Source organism: Setaria italica, chromosome IV (genome assembly GCF_000263155.2).
Source record: "Setaria italica strain Yugu1 chromosome IV, Setaria_italica_v2.0, whole genome shotgun sequence".
In the NCBI taxonomy this organism is placed as follows: domain Eukaryota; kingdom Viridiplantae; phylum Streptophyta; class Magnoliopsida; order Poales; family Poaceae; genus Setaria; species Setaria italica.
The window spans coordinates 15,334,611-15,351,325 of NC_028453.1; the positions used below are offsets into that span (position 1 = coordinate 15,334,611).

Consider the following 16,715-nt stretch of genomic DNA (forward strand, 5'->3'; position numbering starts at 1 on the left):
CGACGTCCGTACCAACTTGGTTTAGCAGTGCCCGGATTCTATCATATAGAATCTTGGGCAAATTGCAAAAACCTACAATAATCGAATTGATTACATTAAGCAAGTTGCATAAGAAAATGTTATCACAGTATGTCACATCGCAAAGTGATTACCTTGCAATCTACAATAAAAACTAAGTTACATTAATTCATTTTGCGATCCAGCAGGAAGGGTGGAGAGAGCTCAAGAAGAGCACAAGGAGCCTGGTTGTCACCGGCCAGCGCGCTTTTTATTTGAAACAGTCTCTTCCAGTGTACAGTTTCTTCCAATGGCAGTAGTCCTTCCCAGAAGCAATCGGCCTGTTCGCTTCAACTTATTCAGCTGACTTATCAGCCACCAAACAGTATTTTCGTCTCACAACGAATCAGCCGTTTCAGCTTTTCAGCCGGCTTATAAGCTGAAGCGAACAGGCCCAATCTTACGGGTCAACGGTCAGCAGTATTATTCCAGCGTATCCTTAATCATCATCCTTATTTCTCTGACATAATTGGATAATCTTTTTATCCTTGTATGCTCCGCCAATATTGACTTCAAAGGAGGATACGTAGTGCTTAAAACAAGCTTTGTCAATCACGCACATACCCAATTTTTACGTCAATCACGTATCTAAAGTCAGCAGTGCAAGCCTCTGGACTCTCCCTTTGTTTCTTCCTGGGCGATAGATGCAGGTCCAAAACTATCAGCTGTTTTCGCAGTACACCGTGTACTTACCCATCTCCACAGCTGTTTGCCTGTTCTGAGTTCTGACTTCCGAGTGCAGGGGAACATGGGCTAGGAGCATAGAGAGAGCAGCAGAGGGCCCTGAGAGCAAGCAATGGCGTGCTTTGTGGTCTTGACGCTTAGAACCGAGAAAATGGGAATTCTTGCAGTTTGCAGCAACGTGATTGATTGAGAAAGCCAGTGCATCCTGTTTGATGCGAATACTAGAAGCAGGAAGCTTCTGGTGAAGAATTTCATGCAGGGTGTGTAGTTAGCACTTATTAGGACAAAAGCTCCTACATGCGTCCGCCAGTGATTCTGACTGTCAGAAAGCACGCATCAAACAAAAAGTGTTGCATTGCCTTCATTCACAAATTTGTATCTTGTTACAATTACGCGTTCAAAAGCAGTTTCTGGTTTTATTTATAATTATCTGATGCATCATCCGAACAGGTTTCCTAACACTAAAGATGGGCTACTGCATCATTTCCAGATCACGGAATGGTTAGAATAACTGCGACCTGTAACACCCTTTTAATCCTTTTTTGTGACGGAAACACACAGGAAAAGTAAACTATCTGCAGGGGCAGCTGAAACATGAGGGCTTGTCTCGCTGAGTTGGCGCTCAATGGTTCTCACGACCTCATCCATAACTTCTTCCGAATGTCCAAAATGCTGCTTGATTGTTGGCTCGAATGCAGCCCTCGCTGCGAGTGCCCTAATCCTGGGGGTGTTCATGAGTACGTAAAATGAATCCAGCATTTCTGTGCTGATCACACCCTATCGGATCAGAAATGTGTTATTAGATAAATGCAACCCTCAGAATGCAATATGCATTTACATGAGCATGGAAGTGTGTACACAAAAAACAAATTGTAGAGAATTTACGCACCCTTGATGCCATATCATTTAAAGGAATAAATGGAGCATCCCATGGTTGAATGTACAGATAGTCATTGTCACTCGAAGGCCTGCCTACCATGCAAAGCACCATTTGACCCATAGAGACCAATTCTTGAGCCCTTGTTTTCAAGAAAGTTGTGAAATCCTTTCTGAATTGTCGCCCACAAGCCTGATCAACGAACGGCCTCCTTGCTCGCCTGAGACCCTCATCGCTTTCATACATAGGGATTCTATTTTTCTTTAGATCATCAGGCACCTGTTATTGCAATATGTGTTTGTAAAGCTCCAGAAAACTGTTGAACAACATTTCAAGTGACTACCTATATAGCTTACCTCTGATAGTAAATTCAGGCTATTTGATGATAAAACTAGATTCACGGACTTACTTGTGAAGAGTCTTTTGTAGAATAGCAGCAACAACTGGACTAAAACATTGTTGTGTGCTCTGCTGGAATGTATTCAAGATCTTTGCAACATTATTGGAGTCATTGTCAGGGAGATCATTCAGAAACACAGATATCTCTGGCAATTCTTCCTTGTCCATACAATGGCGAAAAATTACCTCAACTGCAGTTTCGACAAGTGTCAATGTGTTTGGGCCAGAAGCACATCCCAAGTCAGTTATAACCACTTTTCTGAGGGTTTTGGTATATTTCCACAATCTTGTGACAGCCTATAGTATCAAAGGCTTCATCCTATTTTGCCCTGCATTCTGCTAGGAGGAAAGTGTGGATTACTTACGTTTCCTAAAAACCAAACAGGACAAGTCTGCTCCTTAAAAACAAATATTTAACAATACGCCTGTTTGGAACAAGTGGATTGCTCTAGGAAAATTCAGGAATTTGTTTATGTATATCATAAACCTTACAGATTTGGACTCAAGAACTCCTTTTTCAGATAGGGCCTGCCTAGAGAGGATTAACAGAACGAAATTTTTGCACACTATATTTGGGACCTTCCATCACTTGCGCAACAATCAAATATGTGAGATATTAAGAACAACGCAGGAGGAGCAGGAAAAAACTTACAAGGTATGAGTTCGGAGGTTACCTGAGTGATAGAGTTGCGAGCATAGCTCGATTCTCTCTCTCCCCTGTTCATGTGCAGAGATTGCTCAGGCCATTGTTCTATGGGAATTATTGTGTTGACGAAGGCAAGCTCAAGGCGGCACCTACAGAACTTGGCGGTGCTAAATGTCAACATCAACAATGGCCAATCTCTTCGATTCAAGCAATCTGGCACATCGAAAAGTTCTTGAACAGTTGTGAACCAACCCTTTCATTAAACAGAACCAAAAGACTGCTTAAGAGTCTTTAGCTAAAGACAAGCTGAATATATGATTAAACAAGTCAGCATCATTATTTAGTGTTGAAGTATAACTTAGTGGTCTACCTTTTCTTATCAGCTCAAGATTCTTGGTCAAACTGGTTGCAGCCACGCAAATCAATATGCCATTAGGGCTTGAGGTCTTGAGTTTGAATCATGATCAGCACGATTGACTAAAATAGTTACTTTGAATTATTTTCAAGACCTTTTCCCATCAATTGTAGTTTTGGCTTGAATGATTGGTGTATATAACTCAATATTTATTGTAGTTTCTTGAAGGCCAGTTAGATGATCCAATGATTCAGCATTATTATTAAAGTGCAAAGAAATGAAGCCGGCCAGATGATCCAAGTCAGCATCATTATTTATGTAATTAGTTTAAAGCTAGGTTAAGTAGCAGGTGGGGTCAACTGAGCCTATTTTAGACTTAACGTATGAAGGCAAACCAGATGTTCCAACACTTCAGCGTAATCATAACTCAAAATACATAGCCAAATAATTAACCTCAAGCCGGCCGGATGATTCAAATCAGCATCTTCATTCAACAACGGAGAAAGGGCTTTCGGTCACCCACAGATATACCTGTCAGTACTGGTTGGTAACATCAAACTGGTACTATGCTTATACATTAGTATCATTTGGTATTATCATCCAGTACTAATGTTTCTCCAGCTTTAGAAGAATCAACAGGTAATAAAGGGTAGGCATCACCGGTGGAAACTCACTTTTAGTCCCGGTTGGTAAGCCACATAGCTCCCGAAGGACCAATTGGGACTAACAATTCAGGATAAAAGGGGATCCTCTTTAGTCCCAGGTCATTCACCCAGGACTAAAGACTCCATTTAGTCCTGGTTGGTAATACCAATCGGGATTGAAAAGGTTAAAAAAAATGGGCCACTGCGCCATCCTGCTTGCTCCCACTAAGCCAGGCCAGACCCTCACGCGCCGGCCGCGAGGAGTCACGCCCCCGCCGGAGGCCAGGCCGCATCGGCCGCTTGGAGCCGCGCCCTCACCGGAGGCGTGGCCGTGCGCTGCTCCTACCGACTAAAGAGCTCTAACAGACTACAAAATTTAAACCTGGGACTAAGGGAGTACTAAAGCTCCTTTAGTCCCGGGTCAAAAATAACCGGGATAAAAAATATTGGATGGAAGGTCTCTCTACCAGTTTATATTAGTCCTAGTTTGTGTTACTACCCGTACTAAATGGTGGAATGGTTTCCACGGGTATGTGCAGTTGGTGTAGGTGAGATGGTAAGCAAAGTACGTGCGAGGCAAGAGATCCTGGTGGGTTTGAATTTTAGGCACGCATATGTGTGTAGTAAATGGTTTTTCAACCGGTACTAATAGGGTATTAATAATGAGTTATCTAGCAGTGATTTAGTAATAAGCTTAATGCAGGGTAGACAAAGCCACAGAGGGTACATGACTGAGCATCTACCTCCTATTTGGACTTCGTATAATTGAACTGTTTTTTTTTGTCATATTGTAAGCCGTGACAGCCATAACATTATTATTACGTATACAGCCCGAAATAAAGTAGTGACTAGACCTTCTTTTTGAGAGACACACAGAGCAACCTGCGGGGTTCCCGCCCTCACGTGCCACTCCACAGTTCTCTCAAACTCTTCAACAACTGCTGCCTGCGACCCAAAGTGCTCCACGATTATTGGCTCGTACGCAGCTCTAGCGGCGAGATCCATCATCTTTGGCTTAATGGAACCTTTTTCCACGTCACTAATGACATCATGCACCTGTATCTTGTTGATCGAGAAGGAGCTCTGATCTTCGACGATCTCTCTTAACTCCTTATCAGAAGGGCCATACATCGGTATGTAGAATGAATCTAACTTTTCTCTGCCGACGGCACCCTGCTAATGTATGAAAGTAAAATATATATATTAGTGGAAAAATATGAAAAATGTTTCTTTAGTAGTAAAGCAAAGGCGTCAAGAAGAGGTCGAAAACTAACACAGCTTTGGTGCCTGTTATTGCAAATGTAAAATTAAACTACAAAATATTTGTAGCGAATGGACAGACTTACTACAGTGCTTACCTCCGACAGCCATTGTACACTGCTTGACGCAAAAGCTAGATGCACAGAGCTACTATTAAAGACCATCTTGTAGAATGAACCAGGTACAATAGCAGTCAGAACAGGACCAGAACTTCGTGCATTTTTTTGGAATGCAACCAGGCGCTTTGCAACATTGTTGAAATCATTGCCTGGAAGATCATTCAGGAGTACACATAGCTCCGGCGGGACCTTCTGGTCAAGCGCACAGTAACAAAAAATGGCATCGACAGCCATTGAGACAAGTGACACTGCATTCGGGCCCGAGGAACACCCCAGGTCTGTAATCACCATGCTGCTGATGGTATTGGTATATTTACTCATCAAGTCAGTGACAGCCTCCTCTACAGTATGCTTCATCCTCTTCTGCTCCGCACTCTACAATACATTGGTGAGCAGAAATTACATATCAGGTCAGCTCTGCTGGAGCTAGAAATCATTATGTAAAACAGAAAACGTAATTTAATTATGTTGCTCTTCTGTCCCATTCTATGCAGAAATCGCATGACATACGCCATACCAACAGGAGGAAGATAGAAAGGAATTGTAACAGCTACAGCACACCTTTGCATGGAAAGCAGCAGCGTTTGATTTTTCATTTTCTTTCATCATTTCCAGAATATTCGAAGGAAAATACAAATGATCTCAACAAAGATAGAATAATGAAAGGAATGACGATACGAACGACAGTAAGATTCAAAAGGATACCTGAATGTTAGAGTTACGGGCATAGCTCGCTTCTCCTTCACCCTGGTGGCCTGGTTCATGTGCAGAGACTGTAGGGAGGCCATGGGTTTCGTGAAACAATTTGGTCTTTGTTCTGGTAGAGGCAAGCTACATGCTAGCTAGTCTGCTATATCCTCACATTAAATTTGCTAAAAGTCAACACTATGGATGCCACGACCTCCTTGATTTTGGTGATTATTTTTGGACTTCGAAATTTCTTTGATCAATCATTCAGTTGGGAACTGCTCCAATTCATTTTCAAATCTTATCACATTGTTTATTAATTTAACATGCAACAGTTTGGTAAGTCTCTCTCGTTGCTTCTTCGCGGCATCGGGCAGCAACGGGCAGCGCGCGATGGTCCGCAAGTGACTTGCAAGCCGTCGAAATCCCCTCCGCGCGTCGCAATGCCATCGAGGAAGAAGAAGCAGCAGGGGAGGGCGCGGGGAGCTTCCCGTCGGTGACCACCCCGGTCCCGACGTCCACTTCTCCGGCGACGGTCGCCCGGCTCGTGGGCCTCTCATCATCCCTAGTGGTCGGCCTCCCTTTGGTTGGTGTTTTTCCCCCTTCTCCTGGTTCTTCTTGGGTAAGATCCCATGGCTTCTTTCAAGTTTGTGCAGAGTCATGGCATTGCCTTCGCCGCCAAGGTGAGAGATTTGCTTGGATCCCAAGTGGTCCATCCTCCGTCTGCTCAGCATCAAGGTTTTTCTCTGGTGATAGCATTCAGCAGGAACAACTTCAGATTGACTTCGGCTTCTGTGAGTCTTTGCCTTCAAGCGGTCCTTGGCGGGCATGCCTCTGGTTTTCATGTTTCTCACCTGGATCAACAAGTTTACAAGTTTCAAGTGTCCTCCAAACATGTTGGCTTTCTTTGTCTGGACCTCAAGGATTTCTCTTGCGATGGTTTTCATGTTGGGTTTTTCTTCAACAATTCCTCCGGTTTAGCGCATGCATACTCCTTTGCCAAGAAAGATTCTGGACCTGCTTATCACTGGGAGCTTGTGCGCCCCAGAAAAGGAAAAGCAGTTTCTATCTCTGATGAGTCAAACTTGAACTCTAATAGCTTTTGGAATGTTGAATTCAAGAATACTGCTCGTTATGGTAAGATGAATCAAGCTTTCCCCGGTCATCGATCTAATGGAAGCTCCTCTCAAGCAGCTAAGGATTTTCGTGCTGATAGTTCGCCTTCTTTGGCACCAAAAGCTTATCATTCTTCTGGTTCTTCTCGATCTTTTGTGGATGTTGTTAAGATGAATTTGGGTAACGTTGCTCCTCTCTCTGGTGCCAATTTGGTCCCCCTCGGATGTCGATCAATCCACCGCAATTCGGTCTCTCTTGGTGGCGCCCAGTTGAATACTAGAACTTCAATTTTGGCTCCTAAGAAAGTTAGGCCTTCAGTGTTCCAACATCTGGTTTTTCCAAATTCAAATCGGTCAAGGTTGTTGGAAAATAGGTCGGCCGTAGCCTGTGGGCCGATAGCTTCTAGGATCTCTAGCTCTGCCTTAGCTGGAAACAGAGATCTCATGTGTTCCCGATGCCTATCTCCCAACCACCAAAGATCCTCCTGCGTCAACCGTATCTGTTGCTGGCACTGTAAAAAGAAGGGTCACACCCATAATGACTGCAAACTTTACCATGATCTCCAAAGCTTCATTAAACGTTGTGGTGACTCCTTCGGCTGCGCATTTTCCCCAAGTCTCTCAGCTGGTGACTGGCCCTCTAATTGCCATCTCACCTGGTTCAGGGCCGGCCCATCTTCAGGCTAGCGGCCCACCTCACCTGCCCAACCTTTTGCTCCCCCGGCTAGCATCGCAACCGTCGCTCCTGCTCTGACCCCTTCATCTTCGTTGGGTCCCCCCCCTTTGCGACAGCTCTCCCCAACCCCAGTGAACCTCTCCACCTGCCACCTTCTACCACTCCCCCCAGCACCCATGGCTTTTCTCAATGTAGACCCCCAGCCGATGATGCTCGTCGGTTTCAATAGGGTCATCGTTCAAGGCCGCCAGCAGTTTGCTAGGGTTGTTTTCCCCAGGGCGACGCCAAGAAACGAGAATATGGCAATTGTCACTATAACAAATCTCCCCCCTGGTGAGATCCTCTTTGGTCCTCTGTGTAATGTCATCTTACAGTTCTTGGAACATGATTTGGGTCTAGAGGTTCTAGATATCCAGCGTTGTCCTTTTGGAAGGGGGCAAGCTTACGTTCGGATGGGTCGACCGTCAGATAGAGATGCCTTGATTGCTCAAAGTCCCCATTTTCGCAACGGGTTCGCCTTTTCTTTTGTACAGCACAACAGAGCTGCTAATGCTAGGAGGGTTAATTTCAACAGAGAATGCTGGTTAATGCTCATTGGGTTTCCTCTGGATAGCTGCACAGTCCGTGAAATTGAAGATGCCATCCGATCCTTCGGCAGGATGATCCTTTGGAAAAAAGATAATGTGCTGGCAAGAATAATTATAAAAGCAAGAGTGACGGGGCTCATTGATATACCGCATTATCTTATCTTATCTGAAGGAGATGATTTTGAAGGAGTCTCGTACACGGTTCAATGTGAAATTTTACAGCAGAATTTGTTGGGGGGCCTACTGCAGGATGAGGATATACCCCTAGGTGGGCTAGATGACAATTTTGTGTTTCCAGGCATTCAGCCTCAAGCTCCACCAAATCAGCTCGGTGACTTTCATAACCCGGCCATTCAGCAGGATGAGGGTATTCCTGATCTGAATGACAACCCACAGGACAATCAGAACAATCAGGAAGACGAACTCATGGAGGAAATGGGTGAAGAGGAAGAATTAGATGATGAAGTCATGTTAGATATTCTTTTGGAGGAAGCTCAGGCAATACACTAGGAAGAAGAGCCGCAAGTGTGACTGGATCTTCACCTCCACTTGTCTCCACCGCTTCAGGCTTCTCCATCTCCTGACCTGGATGCTCCACTGCTACCTATGGTGGTCTTCAATGAGGGATTACCTCAAGCTATAGTGCAAGATCCCATTGCACCACCCCCCCCCAACAAGTGGGTCAGCCTTTGGATTTTCATGCACAGCATTTGGGGGCTCAACAGGGAAACTTGGTCCAGATGGGGGCTCAGGAAGGGAACCAGGATGCCCAGGAGGTGGTTCTTGGGCTGCCGGCTCCTGTTCAGGAGGAAGTGATCTTCGGTCATAACGTGGCCTAGGAGGGTCATATGTTCGTTAACCTCAACATAAACATGGTCCTCACTCAAGACCAGCATGTGAACCACAACCACCTGCCCAAGAATGTCAAGGACAGAATGTCTCCGCTTTTACCAGACTGCCTCTCCCTACCCAATGGTTTTAATATGGGAAAACGAAGGTCTGGCCAGAACCCCAATATTTTAGGACTTTGGGCCCAACATTTCTCTCCTGTTGGCTGTCCTGAGCAGGTGACCCAGATACCCTCTGATTGGGCTGCCTTCTTCATCAACATGCTCATGTCTCCAGAACACTTCGATTGGGCCAAGCAGTTTCTGGCCTCCAAGACCTGGGAATTCCTGCTCTCGTGCTCCAACTCAACAGCTATGATGGCCTTCGCAATACCTCTGAAATGTCCAAGCTCTAGCCCCCTCATCTGCTCGCTCCCCCAGGAAGAGGTGGGAACTTCGACCCCTGGAATTAGCAAGACAGCTGAAGCTGAAATGAAGGAAGCAAGGACACACAAAAGAGCTAGAATCCGATTGGGTACAAAGGCCACACCGGAGTGTGAATCTTCGGTCAGAAGGAGTGACCGCATCAAAGCTAAGAACAAAGGCTTCCGCAGATCTTCTTGCCAGGACAATACCTGCTTAGCCTGCAATGCTTGCCCACCAACAATCAATGCTGAAGTTATTCAGAGCTTAGGAACAAAGGTTTGTGCGCTCGACAAATCCAAGGTTTGCCCGGGAAAGCTGTTCTCCAACCCTGGATCTCAGAAGCCTATAGGGAAGACGATGGACACAAGAAGCACTGAAGCTTCCAGCAAGGGGAAGGAGGCCCTGTCAGAAGTTTTGTCCAATAGCTCTACCGGCGCATAAGGCGACCCGAAGCTGCTGAAATGATATTGTCTTTTGTTCATTACTGGGGTTTTCTTTGGAGCCGCTTGATTAGTGCCTCTATAATGAACTTTGTTATGTTATTCCTTGAACCTCTTATGGCTCCTCTTACTAGTGGTCGGTTATGTTCTTTGACAGATTTTGGGCTATATGTGCTTCAGACTTTTGTTCATCAGTGGTGCCTTTCTTATTCTCCTTTTTCTTTTTGCTTCCTATGCTTCACTAAGCTAGGCGTAATGGCACAGATGACTCATCCCTTCGTTTAAATGACTGCTAAAAGATCTTGGAATATTCTGTCTTGGAATGTGAGGGGTATCAACTCTGTGACTAGATGGAATGCCATCAGAAGCAAAATAGCTGAATCTAAGGCTGATATTATTTGCTTACAAGAAACTAAAAGAGACTCTTTCTCTGAAGCCTATCTTAGGAATTTCTGCTGCTCAAAATTCAACCAGTACGATTTATTTCCGTCAAATGGGAATTCAGGGGGCCTGTTGGTCATTTGGAACAATGATAAGCTCAGAGGTGAACCTCTCTTTCAGAATAGATTTGCTCAGTCCATCGAGTTCCATTGCAAGTTCTCCGGGGACTCCTGGATTATAACAAACATCTACGCACCCTGTACCCCAGAAGGAAAATCTGAGTTTTTAAGGTGGTTCAAACGAATTGACATGCCTGATGAGGAACGTTGGTTAGTTGTGGGGGATTTTAATCTTTTGAGAAGGCCGGAAAATAGAAACAAGCCAGGGGGCAATCTTCAGGATATGTTCCTCTTCAACGACGCCATCAGCCGTTTAAGTCTAAACGAAATTCAGTTGAAAGGAGGGAAATACACCTGAACTAACAAACAAGTCAGTCCCCTTCTGGAGAGATTAGACTGGTTTTTTTCTTCCTCATCCTGGATCTCCAAATACCCCAATACCAGCGCCTCTATCCTCTCCAGAGATTCATCGGACCATAATCCATGTGTAATTTCAGTTTCAAACCACATGCCAGTATCCCAATTGTTCCGATTTGAAAACTATTGGTTGCATCATGAGCAATTCCCAGCACTCTTGCAAAGGGGATGGAACTATGATCCCCCTTACAGTAACAAGGCTAGGATCATTGGAGCTAAGTTCAAGAATCTGAGAAAGGAGCTCAGATCTTGGAAATCAGATCTACAAAGTTTAGCTAAAACTATTCAAAACACCAAAGATGTGCTTCTCTTCCTTGATGTCATGGAAGAATTCAGAGACCTATCTCTGGATGAATGGAATTTCAGGGGCGTAATTTCATCACATTTGACCTCTCTTTTACAACAACAGAAGATTTACTGGAAGCAGAGAAGCTCTATCAATTGGGTTAAACTGGGAGATGAAAGTACTCACTTCTTTCATGCAAGAGCCTCTATTAGAAATAAACTCAATCATATTACCTGCCTGCAAGATCAAAATGGTCAGCAAATAAAGGATCACCACGCCAAAGCCACCTTGCTGTGGGAAGCCTTCAGAGACAGAATGGGAAGAAGCAATTTCTCTCACATGTACTTTGATCTCCAATCTCTTCTAACTCCCTCAGATCACCTGGATCTGTTAGAAACACCCTTTTCAAGACAAGAAATTGATCATATTATTAAGGATTTACCTGCCAACAAATCCCCTGGTCCAGATGGTTTTAATGGTGAATTTATAAAGAAATGCTGGCATCTGATAGCTCATGATTTCTACTCTCTTTGCGATGCCTTTTATGATGGGGAAGTATGTGTAAGGAGTATCAATTCTTCATATATCACTCTCATCCCGAAAAAGGACTGTCCATTGGAGGTGGGGGACTTCAGACCAATATCTCTCCTTACCTCATCAATCAAGCTTCTCACCAAAATTCTAGCTGAGAGACTTCAGAAGGTCATCCCAAGGCTGGTTCATAAAAATCAATATGGTTTCATCAGGTCCAGAAGCATCCAGGATTGCCTGGCTTGGGCCTTTGAGTTCTTACACATCTGTAAAGCCTCTAGGAAGGATCTTGTCATTCTTAAATTGGACTTTGAAAAGGCCTTTGACAAAATAGAGCATCGGGCAATATTGGAAATCCTAAAGCATAAAGGTTTCGGGAACAGATGGATCAAATGGATTGAAAGTATTCTTACCTCAGGAACCTCTTCGGTAATTTTGAATGGGGTACCTGGGAAAGTTTTCCATTGCAAAAGGGGAGTCAGACAAGGTGATCCACTTTCCCCACTCCTCTTTGTGTTAGCGGCAGACCTCCTGCAGTCCATTCTCAACAAAGCCAAAGAGGAAGGTAGGATTCGACTACCCATTGAAAACGGGGCGGGCACGGATTTTCCAGTTATTCAATATGCAGATGACACCCTGTTAATCATGGAAGCAGATCAGAGTCAACTCCTACACTTAAAATCCATCCTAGACATGTTTGCAGAATCCACTGGCCTGAAGGTCAACTTTGCCAAAACAGTTATGGTCCCCATCAACACGAGTCCAGAAATCATGCATGACCTTGCTAACTTGCTCAATTGTCAAGCTGGCTCTCTCCCCTTTACCTATCTTGGCCTGCCCCTGGGGATGACCAAACCGAAGATTGAGGATTTTCTTCCCGTTATTAAGAAGGTAGAAAGGAAGTTGGGTGGTATTTCTACCAAGCTATCTCAAGGAGGAAAGTTACAACTTGTCAATTCGGTCTTAACATCAACGGTAATGTTTCACATGGCTACCTTCAAGCTTCCAAAAGGGGTCATTGCCCAGATTGATAAATTTAGAAAGCACTGCCTTTGGCGAGGTTCGGATTTGACATCTAGGAAACCATCTAAAGCGGCTTGGCCTTTGGTGTGCCTGCCCAAGAAACAAGGGGGTTTTGGGGTCATCAGCATCAACACTCAAAATGAAGCCCTCCTGCTCAAATTCCTGCATAAATTTTTCTCCAAAGTAGATACTCCCTTGGTACATCTTCTCTGGGAAAGCTATTACCAACATGGTAACCTCCCTGGAGGGCGTAGGAAAGGTTCCTTCTGGTGGCGAGACATAGTGAAACTCATTGACTTATACAAGGGGATAGCTTCTGCTAGAGTTTCGGATGGTAGTACAGTTTTGTTCTGGAAGGATACTTGGAACAATCATCTCCTATCCCGTGATCTTCCACAGCTAGCTTCCTTTGCAAAAGATGAAAGAATCACACTCAAGGAGGTTTTACAAGGCCATTTGCTCAATACAGCGCATCTTCCTTTGTCAGCAGAGGCACATGGCCAGTTTGCACAATTACAAGAAATCTTACAACAGATAGACAATCCACAGCCTCAAGACCTATGGGTTTACAACTGGGGTAATCCTATCTTCTCAGCTTCCAAGACATACAAAACCCTCATCGGAGAAAGAGGAGCTCACCCGATTCACAGTTGGCTATGGAGATCAAAATGTCAAAACAAGCACAAAGTTTTCTTTTGGCTACTTATCCAAGACAAAGTTAATACCAAAGATGTCCTCAGCAGGAGGTCCATGGTTTTGGAATCCACAACTTGTGAAATGTGCATCCTACAAAAACGTGAGACAACAACACATCTCTTCCTGCGATGCAATTTTGCCAAGGCCTGTTGGCGCTCGGTTGGCATCACTTTCCCCTCCACCAGATCGGCCACCTCCATCTTCAATAGTATTCGAAGACAGCTGCTTTTGCCTTTCTCTATGGAAATCATAATTCTCATGACTTGGAGTATTTGGACAACCAGAAATGATTGGACTTTCAATAATGTGGCTCCGACGATCAGGGACGTCACAAGGAAATTTGTTTCAGAATTTCGTCTGGTAGCTCTTCATAGGGCTAGGACCCATTTGCAGCTCCTGATGTTAGACTGGGTAGACGCTTTGTAACTTGCTGGTTGAACTCCTTTTTCTCCCTCTCCTTTCTCTGTTTTAGTCTTTTGTTCTTTTTGCTTTGTTTTTGCTTTGTACTTGTTTTACCCCATTTATATAATCAGTAGGGGTCACCCTCCTGTTTCTTCAAAAAAAAAATAGTTTGGTAAATGCCGGTTATAGGATCAAAGTCGTATGAGATCCGGAAAACGTTGACTAGCTATTTGTAGAGTAAATATCGAGCTCACAGTAACAATTCCATTATTCAGGTGTTGATAAGCAGCAACATCGCGAACTCAAACAGAACAATTCTAAAGAGAGAGAAGTCCTGCTCACATGCGACAACTTCATAGCGAGTGGGCTAGCAGTGGTCTGGTGACTCAAATCCGTTATTAGGGTACTTGAGCGATGAATTCTACTAGAAGTAGTACTCCTACTCTCATGTACGAAGGTCTTGGAGGGGACCATAAAATTAAGGAGTGAAGGCCACATGAATCAGATAAGTCAATGGCAAATATAAAGAACTCATCCAATGCTTGGAAGGGTCGATTAGGAGCACTCAAGAGGCACATGTTAGATAATTCTATAGCACTATATTTTTATACATGACAAGAATCACAGAGTCCTATAGGGTCAAGTACAGTTGAAGAGGAAATGAGAAGAACTTGTACTCTTTTGTAGTTGTGCTTAAAGAATTTACGGTTGACTTCGCCAAAAACCTGTTCTCTTGTCGTGGTTGCTCCAACACCATCACCTAGGGTTTCTGCGAGGTTCATCTATATTGTTTTCATACGGTGCAAGCTCGTGTCGTACTCACAATATCCTTTCAAGATCTGGGGGTCTGCTATGCATAACAAGGGGTACTAGATTCTAACACGTGCTATCAGAGCCAAGGTTTGTTTGATCTAATTTTGTGATTAGATCAGCAGTGCTAGGCAGTACGAAATCAATATGATTTCAGTGATATAGAATCAAGTAGAGAAATTTGTTAGCAAAGAGAATTTTAGGGTGTAGCACTGCGTGATAACTGATGTGCTTGTCTAGAAGAATGGAAGGTGATGGAGTGGAAGGTTGTTAGTAAAATTTGACTATGTCTCTCTGATAAGGTAAAGTCCTCGGTAATGAATAAGAATTCACTAACGAAATTATGGAACTGTTTAGAAGAAATGTATATGGCAAAGTTGCAGACAAATTGATAAGTGCTAAAGTGTCAACTATTTAGGTTATGCATGGAGCAAGGCACATGGTTCATCGATAATCTTAATGTCTTCAACAATTTTGTCACGCAACAAATTAGTGTGGTTGAGAAAATTGAGAATGATAAGATCATTATATTGGCTTCATTTTTACTGCCATCATGGGAGAACTTGGTGATGAATACTCTCATCAAGAAAACTACTCCCAACTTCAATGAGACAGTACATATTTGCTGGAGATGGAGTCCTTGAAGAAGCTGTGGAATAGTCATCCTTGGGTGATCCAGCATTGGTTGTTTCAGATGGAGCAATCAAAGTCAAGAATCACAAGAAGTGTATGCTGATAGTCCTTAAATACCAATTTTGACCATCGGATCCTGCATAAAAACTATCAAGATTAATCACCAAACATAGTGGTGGGTTTATTACTAACTATTTCCATAAGTGTTGGTGAATATTTGTATGCATATGATTAATTGCCTGAATTAAATAAAAATCACATATAATTGAAGAAGAAGCACACCTCCTACCAATAAGAGGGAAGCACACAGATCCATGGGCCCACTTCTAGGGTGCAAACCGACATCAATCACCGACTACAAACACAAGAGCCCATAGGACAACATCTCAGCCAAAATCGGGTCCAAACGGGTGTAACACCTCGGGTGTTTAAATTGTAATTAAACTTAATCACTTGCATAACTTGAGCATTAGCATCATATGTGCATTTTGGTTGTTAATTACTTTCAATAGCTATTGATCACTTGTGAGAGGCCTATGTCATTTGAAATACATTTTATGGAGTGTTTATGCTATTTTTGCATTTAAATAATATTAACAAGCATAAATAAGTAAAATATGAAACTTATGCTCAATTATAGTTGGAAATGCTAAACCAATCAAATTGGAACCATGAACATGTTGGAGTATGGAAATAAATTCCAAATCCAATTTTTAACCTTGTTTGCTTTAAAATTCGAACTGTTGGTTTACTCCAATTTAGTTGTCTTTGGTGCTAATTAAAATAAATACTCCAATTTAGTTGTCTTTGGTGCTAATTAAAATTTATTTTTCTAAACACTTAACTTTTGAGCAATACAAAACTTGTAGCATCTCATATCTAGTTTCACTTGGTTATGATCTGGCTGAGTGAAAACAATGTTTAGATGTCCAAAATGGAGGTCAAAACAGGTCAAAAACCACTATTTTCAACTCACCTGCCCCGTCCTTCACCCAAGACACATGGCACGTGGCAGAGATCGAGCCACCGGCGAGCTGCACCACTGCCATGTGCCAGCTTCCACAATGATCTGTGCCCAGCTCAGTACGCCCACGCGATGCCCAGGCCATTTTACTCCACCGCACCCATGCCACTGACGTTAGTACCAGCACTACCTCACCTACGCTCACCACGACAGCAACGTCCTCATGTCGTGTTCGCTCCACTGCCCACCATCCTCTCGCTTTTACTCAGCGCGCCCAACCATTACCGCCCGGCTTTATCCTCCCCAACTAGTCAGCCTCATCTTCTCCTCCATCTCCCTCTCACTTCTCCTTCCTACGGCCAAAACCCAAAACCGAGTAGGAAGATTAGTCACCACCCGCTAGCTGATTCCTCCCGCCTCCGGCCACCATTTCCAAATCGTCGCCGCCTGTAGCTAGCATGCCTCCCTAGCTTCATCCTCCACCACTTGTTGTCCCGCCACCATGGTCCCAGGCACCGGGGATTAAGAATGTTGTGCCCACCATTGCCGCCACCTGCCCAAGCTCCACCCCACCATCGAACTCCACCTCCCTGGCCCTCTCTTCTCCAACCAACTACACAAACCCAGCTGTGGTGAGCCCCTGGTCATGATGTG

The 16,715-nt window shown here is 43.9% G+C and overlaps 1 protein-coding gene across 1 annotated transcript; it reads right to left on the reverse strand.

The window, feature by feature from the left end:
• Positions 1-1,272: 1,272 nt before the first annotated feature.
• Positions 1,273-5,398, reverse strand: LOC101782019 (inactive anthranilate O-methyltransferase 1-like). The gene is made up of 8 exons (XM_022826091.1): positions 5,021-5,398; positions 4,537-4,835; positions 2,692-2,812; positions 2,327-2,353; positions 2,204-2,208; positions 1,975-2,089; positions 1,631-1,897; positions 1,273-1,518 (listed from the first exon to the last, which is right to left on the reverse strand). Exons 1-8 carry the CDS (start codon positions 5,396-5,398, stop codon positions 1,273-1,275), a joined length of 1,458 nt encoding a protein of 485 aa, XP_022681826.1.
• Positions 5,399-16,715: the final 11,317 nt, after the last annotated feature.